The sequence below is a fragment of the Apaloderma vittatum genome, unplaced genomic scaffold (genome assembly GCF_000703405.1).
Source record: "Apaloderma vittatum isolate BGI_N311 unplaced genomic scaffold, ASM70340v1 scaffold4623, whole genome shotgun sequence".
In the NCBI taxonomy this organism is placed as follows: Eukaryota; Metazoa; Chordata; class Aves; order Trogoniformes; family Trogonidae; genus Apaloderma; species Apaloderma vittatum.
Genome location: NW_009707374.1, coordinates 16,203 through 24,017, shown reverse-complemented (window position 1 = coordinate 24,017; position 7,815 = coordinate 16,203). Strand labels below are relative to the sequence as shown.

Below are 7,815 nucleotides of genomic sequence, written 5' to 3'. Positions count from 1 at the left end.
GGAAAGAGGAATTACTAAAGCACGTTAGACCACGACCCACAGAGCCCGCAGCTCTAACTAGTACCAAGTGCCAAAGCAGGAAGAACCCTGCATCACAGTACATCACAACCCTTGTATCGCAGTGCATTCCCAAGAAAACATTTCTTCTCACCTCCTAAGACGTGCAGGTGACTTTAATTGTGCATCAGCCATGCTTCCATACCTTTAGAAACAGAAAGAATCAGATTGTTATTGTTTAACACAATGTTTGTGGTGTTGGCCGGCTGCTACGGGTCAGGTTTTAATGCCTCATTTTTTTAGGTGTTGTCATGTTACTTGATTAAGAAGCTGTAAATTTTCTAGCCTGCCCTCGGTCACTAATTGCTGTACTTCTATCTGGTATTTATGGTGAACAGTTACAGTGTTTTCACGTGAGCCTTTTCTTCTGGCCCCTAGCAATTCTCATATGATGTGGGGCTTGAACTCTGGTCACAGCTTGCCCGCTGCCGATGTCCGAGAGGTCTGTTGTTTTCAGTATTATTATTATTTGTCTCATTTTTATGCACCCTTGTTTTCTATTGTCCTCCAGATAAAACCAGGCATAACTAAGGGTATGCGCTGAGCTGTGCATAAAAACATCTGTGTCTCTCTGCAAGGACCGAGTAGTTAATTTAAAGCCTGGCAGTCTGTATTAATAACTCACAGTATTCACTCCAAACACGTATCACTTTGCAGTGAAAACCTCAGGCGTGATCTTCTTGGGTTTGTCTTGCCACCCATTCGTGCAATACGGCTAAATTTTCTGAAATGCCATCATTTGGAAGAACCTGGATGTGCCACCTATGCACCCCTATTAAAAAAAATATATGCACCACAGATGGAAATAAAAAAATTAATAAAATCAGTCTGCATAATTATAGGGTTTGGGGGATTGTTCAGGATTGGGACCTTTTTTTTCTTTTTGAGAATGGCCTTTCTGGTTAATGTCAATCAGAAAGTTAAAAATAACCTGTCATTACCAGAAGGAAGGAAAAAATAAAAATAAACAGTGTTTTTAATAGTATGTTATTAGCACAGGGAGAGAAATTAGATTAGGTTAACACTCTTTTAAAAAAAACCCTCCTTTTCTGAGTGTGCCTAAGTTATCAGTTGCCCAGGAAATAATCAGACAAGCCTCTTGACTTTCACTCCTGTAAATGTAAGATACTGCAGAATCTGAGGGATTAGATGCGAAACTCTTTAAAGCATTTAAGGAGAAATCCAGAGGTTTGAAAATGAGAGAGGGGTATGCCTGGTGTGATTTAATAGAAAACGTCGCTAAAAAGTACCCACTTAGGATGTTGATGCTGTGTCTGAGTGTTTTTAAGGGCTAGCGTGCTGTGAGTGCCGCCTCCTGAACGGGACATTTGTCCCACTCTTGCGTAGTGAGAGTTGGTCTTGACACAAGAAGCGAGGTGTTAAAAACTGCTTTTAAAATTCAGGCTTTATAACCTGGCGTACTTACGGAGCAGAGGAAGGGAGCGTTTTCTGGACACGGGCCAAGAGTTGCACCCGAGCTCCTCAGACCGTGGAGAGGTGTTTTTCATGGGAATGCTTGTTAATCCCTGCCCATTTTAGTCTCAAATTCACTAATCCAGTCACACTGGGAGTGAATTCCAGATAAGATACGATGTGTGTCCTGCTTATCAGGTGTGTTAACTCCGTCTCAGGGCTTTATCTGCTTTATCGTTGGTCGGTGGTTTCTGAGTGACTGAAGAACAGGCTCTGAGCTGTAGGGAACGTACCGCCTTGGTGCTTGTGAGGTGTTTTGGGACTGAGCTGGAACAGGACTACAACGAGAAAGCCACAGAATATCATCCTTAACATTTTTTCTGCTTCAATTGCTACCAGACAGAGCAGTCGTGTTGCCAGTAGTAAGAGGCAAACCCCTGCGTTAGCTCACTGTATCCCAGATTTTGCCACCAAGTAGGAAACCTCTGCGGGATAAATTTGGTATATAATAGGAGAGTTTTTTTCTGAACTGCCTTTAGAGTATGTTGCCCTTGAGTTAATGCCACATTTAAGCAATGCTCTTAAAATGATTCCCCAATTTAAAATATAAATTATTACCTTTTTCAGGAAATCCAGTAGAGGAGACTTCGTATTTTCTGCTGATCGGCTGGTAGGTAAAGACTTTCTTCTTCCTATTGTACTTTGTAATTCTTCCATAAAATGAGTCTGTCAGGATAGAATAATGGTGGTGTGAGAGCAACTTCTCTACACAAAGGAAATTGCTGTTTGACGGCAACTTTCTGTGTAGGGACTTGAGCTCTCTGTTACGGACTGCTTGTATCTCAGAGGGTTCCAGAGACCATGTTATTATCAAACACAACTATGTCATGACAGAGATGAGTAGTAATAAGGGAGGACTGTTTCAGAAGAGATGCACAGAGGCTAGAGATAACTCAGTTTTACTTTGAAAGAGTACTTTTGGTGGTGCAAACAGATCTGTACGGTTTCTTACAGTGTAGATGTTGACAGTTGCTTGTACGCAGAAGTGCCTCCTGGCACTTGTTGTGCACTGGATTAGCAGCTCTGGCTGCACCCACACTGGGAATTTGTTTTTAGCCATATGGTAGTTACCAGCAGGCACAAAGCAATTTGACGTTTTCACACATTTTAGTAAGTCAGAGCAAAGACTGTTGGGACTGTAACCTTTATCTCATTTAAATTACATGCTTTGAGAAACCACAACACTCATGCCCAGACCTGCCCTTCCTCATGTTCGTGAGGGTGTTTGCCGTTGTTTGCAAACCCACATTCATTAACAAGGAAAGTCTGTCTTTCCCTGTGTAGCAAAGATGAGTCCAAAGACCATCCAGTTACCAGCCCCGCTTGCTGCAGCAGGCAGGTTTCCTGTCCTGAGCCCGATCCTAATCCCTGGCTGATCCAGGCTTGCTCAGGGCTTGGATGTGACCACAACCTAAGACTGTGATTGCAGTGCTTTTGATCTTCGCAGCTTTTCCACTTTCCCTTCTCGAGGATGTTTCTTGCATTCTCATTCACCAAGAACACTAAAGGCCCAAGCCACCGAATCCCATCACTCATAACTCACAGATCAGGCGAGTGACCGGAGCGCCTTCGCTGCCAATAGCGCTTGGTAACACACCGGCCCAAAGTCACAGCCCCAGTGCTCAGCAGGTCCCATTTAAACAGACCCGTGGCCTTTACAGTGCATCAGACGAGCAGGAACAGCCCCGCAAGCATCCACCACCTGCAAAAGACTAGCTCAGCCATGTGTCCTTCTTCCTGGCTTTTGTGGTTTCAAGATTCAGGAAGCCAGTGAAGGTCAGTGCCAGCAATCCCACACATTGACAGGGTGTAGGGCTCCAGCGCAGGGCTCAGGCCCCTTCCCCACTGGTGAACCTTTCACAGGAAGGGTTTCTGGTTCCTGTTCTCATTTTACCGTGTATAAGTTTCTCATCTTACTGCACCCTTTAAGGAGCATTCATTCCTGCCAACTTCTTCAAATTAATGAGAAGCAAGGTACTCCTAATCTGTATTTAAAACAAAAATAATAAATAACAGCTATTCTAATACCAACAGTCTTGACTGTACCTTTTTGTCATTATTTAATGCAGAGGACCTCTCCCACGTGCCTTCTCACTTTACTTGGAAGTCCTGTGCCATTCTGAGGGAAGCACTGATTTTTTTTCCCCCTCATTGCTAGAAACTACAGCTTCCAGGCAGGGAGTTTAGTTCAGGCTCTTGTACGAGCATCTGCTACGGGCTGGCCAGCACTTGTACACATGGGGAGCTGCTCTTCACAGAAACAGTTCTTTTTGCTGGTCAAGAACTTAGAACCGTTCTTCATTTGGAGGGAGGAATTTTATGTGAAGGACTGTCATTCACATTATGTGAATTTTATGTAGGACTGTCTCATTTTCCACGTTATTCCTTGACGTGGCAAAGGACAGTTACAGTTTCATGTGGGACGTGGCCTCTGCTAAACCTGGTGGAGCGCAAACAGTTGAGACTTGCCGAGTTTTCCACCCAGTTGGCAAACAGAGCTCAATGGCAAGGTGCAGTACGTGAAGAGAAGAAACATATACGTGGGATTACAAAATATATCTTGTTGCGAAGAGAAAATGAGAGTTAAGCTTGCTGCTAGTTTGGCAGTTTTTAGTGGCAGCATCTCATAAGAAGAGGTCGGAGGGATTCTAAAGCTCCTGAAATTCTGCTGGTACAGTTTTTCCTTCTGGCAGTTTGGTTCACACGTAAGGGTTGTCTGTATCTAAATTTTTCTGTTCGTGGACTCTGAGGAACTGGTCAAACCTGATTTCTTCAGCGGTATTTGAGTGTGGTAAGGAGATTTTATTCATGTGCTTAATTGGCTGAGAAAAGGTAGAGTTCACTAATATTTTCTTATCCTTGAAATGTTCACGTGGTAGTCAGCTCAAACTCCTTGGACCTCTATTAACAGTTGCTTTTACTAACAGTTCTAACAGATCCTATACTAAAAGGTTTGAAGCAAACAGTATTTCCTTTTGTTTACTACAAAGGCCCTGGGCTAAATATTAACTGTAGAACTGCAATAAATGAGCACACTGACATATAAATTTGAATAGCAGCATTAAGTGCTTAATCTAAAACTTCAGCATAACTGTAAGCTGTGACAGTTTAACTGAGCCTGCTAGAATTTAACATCCCTTTTAGCTTTTTTCTTTTTCCTCCAATTTAAAATAGACTTCAGTTATTGTTATTGGTAACTCTAATTCATGGTTTTGATTTCTGGTCAAACTCATCTACCGTGGGACCAAAGCTTTACTTCCCTGCTCCGTGTGGGGCCCTACTTGTACCTGTTTTAGCTTCTCCGCTCTGGGAGAGGAGCAGGGCTGAGGCTCTCAGGGCCAGAGAGAAAGGGGATGGAAATTACAATCCCTGAGCGTGGGAGTGGCCAAAAGCATAGCGCAAGAATAAATGTTTTATCAACACTGACAAGTTTACAGCAGAATCCTTTCCTGCCTCTGTGTAAAACATTGATATGTGTAGTAAACCCAAGGAGATTATTTGACTGTTCACCTTCACTGCTTTACTCTAAACTTCTGGCAGGTAATGTGGAGCGATGCTAACTCTGCCAACATGACAGCAGTGAAATAACTTTAAAAAATAAAATAAAAATAAAAAAAAAAATAAAATATTCCAGAGGACTGAAATTAAATGGAGGATTTTTTTTTTTGGCTTACGTGGAAGATGTGTCTTTCAGGAGAGGAAGACTGGTGCCTTCAGTCTCAGGATTAAAGTGACTGAGTCAAAAAAGACTGAGTCAAAAACCCTACTTGCAGAGAGACGGGAGGAAGAGGAGGAGAAGGAGGAAGGTGGTAGAGCTGGCTTCTCCGTATTTGCTCCCTGAAACCACCAAACATGCACTGAGTCAAGTGCAAAGGGGACTGGCAATCCCAAAGGGCCTGTTTCCCATAGGCAGGTGTGCTCCAGTGAGAACACCTCCCTGTGCATTGCTCCTTCAGTCTTTGGCTCCTCTTAAAGGTCGGCTGCACCCTTCGACCCCTTCACTGATCTCGGCTGACCGTCGGCTGCCCGCTGCCTCTGGATATGGCTGCCACAAACCTAACTCCAGGGAAAAACTGTTGTAGTAAAATGGCTAAAAATATCTTCAAAGAGGGACTGTAAATTTAAGGGACTATTTCTAACTCCTCGCAGAGGCTGCCTGCATGCTAGGAACTAGGGCAGAATGGAAGGACAGAAGAAAATCTCCCAGTCTGCCCCGTTTCTGAAAGCAGAAACATCTGCTGTGAGCAGGATATACTTGCTCAGTCCCAGGAGCAACCGCCTCATTTCTGCCATCAAACGGTGACTTTTGCGTAACAGGTTCCATCTTCGCCTTGGCAGTAGCTTTCCCTGAGCAGTTCTGCCCCAGGAATCTTCGACTCGCTGGCAGACAGAGTTTTTACATCTTTAATACCCGTAGTGTCTTTCACGGGCAGTCAGTTTGGGTTCAAATCAACATGGTTTGGTAACTTTGCCGGGTTAGTTACCCTGATAAGGAACTTGGAGTACAGCTGCAGGGCCAGCACTGGGGGAGAGCTGGAGGTTTGCTGGCCGGGAGCTGCGCCTCCAGCAGCGATGTCACCGTGCAACTGGGCCACCCGTGCTCAAGTCACTCCAGCTGGCAGGTGCCAGAAGAAGGTGATCAAGAGGTTTCGAGGGCTACTGACTTGTCTTTGGGCACTCTGGTGCTTTTTCATTGCTGCAGCTTCTGTGGCCGTTCCGGCAGCCGCACGGCAGCTTGGTCAGAGAAATAGGGATGTGAAAACAGACCTCGGAGCCCAGCTGGTTGGGAACTGAGAGACGGTGAATTTTCCCTCTTTCTCACTAGTCTTTCCTGCAGGCAAAAAGAAGTTGCAGTGGAGCTTCACTTGTTTGGTGAGAAAAATTTGTCTGTGATGCCTACGCCAGCCTCCCCACCCCCCTTCATTTGATCTGTGGACAAAATGTAGGCATCACCCTCAAAAGGTCTCTAAATTCAGTCCCTAAGTACTATTAAAGAGATCCTTTCAGACCCTTGGGGCTGTTAGGTGTTCACCCAGCACTTTTGAAAACTACTAACATGTAGCATCTTATCTGCATAGATAACGAATGCCTTTAGGCTGACTGATCTCTTTGGTTCTACAGATCAGACTTGTGGTTGAAGAGGGACTGAATCAACTGCCATACACAGAATGTACCGTGACCACTCCAACAGGTACGTGGGAAATGACTCCTCCCTTAAACCTCCACTTCCAGTCCTGCCTAACTAATACCAAAAAAAATAATATGGACTTGTTCTAAGAATCATAGAGTATCTTGAGTTGGAAAAGAAAAAATAAGAATCATCGCATCCAACTCTCTGCTCCTCACAGGACTACCTAAAACTGAACCATGCAACCAAGAGCATCGTCCACACGCTCCTCGAACTCAGACACGCTTGGTGCTGTGACCACTTCCCTGGGGAGCCCGAGGCTGAAACCGTTTAACGTTCAGGGTAGAGGACAGAGTTAAGGTCCCTTCCAATACTAAAAAATCTAGAAGGTGCCCAACACCACCATTGAGCAAAACATACAGTCGTGCAATTGTCATTTTTCTAAAGTTTTAAATTGTTTTTGCAAACCCATGATGAAAATTTTGCCAGCGTAACTTCTTGGGAACTGCTCAAATACATGCTGTGAACCCACAGCACCGCTGTCAGGCAGACACCCGGTGAGTCCTCCTCCCCCTGAGAATTTCCTGGGTGTTTCTGCCGGCTGGGAGCAGCTCTGTACAGTCACACCCTCTTCCCTGCTGCCCTCCACGGTAAATCATTCGTACGTCTTAGAGGAAAGATGGACTGAAAATACACAATTCTGAAACCAAGCAGAGTTTGGGGAGGCACCATCACTTACCTTTGCAGCAGCTACTTCACTTGCTGAGCGTTGGCCTGACGCTGTTCCAGGTCGGTTGGCGATGGAGGGGGTGGTGACCATCTGGTCTCTGCATTACCTGATTTGGCTGGCAGGTCACCTGCAAGTAACATCGCTTGGAAGCTCTACAGTTCTTTCTGACTGGGCCACTGCCCCGTCTGTGGGCGAAGAGAGCCTCGCACCTTCTTCTGAGCACGTCACCAGGGTGAAAAGACTTTGTTTTGTGCCCTTTCTCCAAGCCACGCTGTAATTAGTCTCACCATCTGAACCTGTCCCAGCTCTGCGGCCGGTGATTTGCTCTTCTCTCCTGCCCAGGGAGGGAGGTAAATTGGCCTCAGCTGAGCTCTTCCAGTAGGGTGTCCCTTGAGAACTCTGGTGCTTCTGTGTGAGTCCCTGCTAC

The 7,815-nt window shown here is 45.2% G+C and overlaps 1 protein-coding gene across 1 annotated transcript in view; it reads left to right on the top strand.

Moving 5' to 3' along the window:
- Positions 1–2,097: 2,097 nt before the first annotated feature.
- The window catches only part of UPRT (uracil phosphoribosyltransferase (FUR1) homolog (S. cerevisiae)), a gene marked incomplete at its 5' end in the record, with an annotated part of 8,843 nt that continues 3,125 nt past the window's right edge, over positions 2,098–7,815 (top strand). Inside the window, 2 exons of the mRNA XM_009866158.1 lie at positions 2,098–2,140; positions 6,652–6,721. Coding sequence (XP_009864460.1) covers positions 2,098–2,140; positions 6,652–6,721 — 113 coding nt within the window. The remainder of the gene's footprint in view (positions 2,141–6,651; positions 6,722–7,815) is intronic.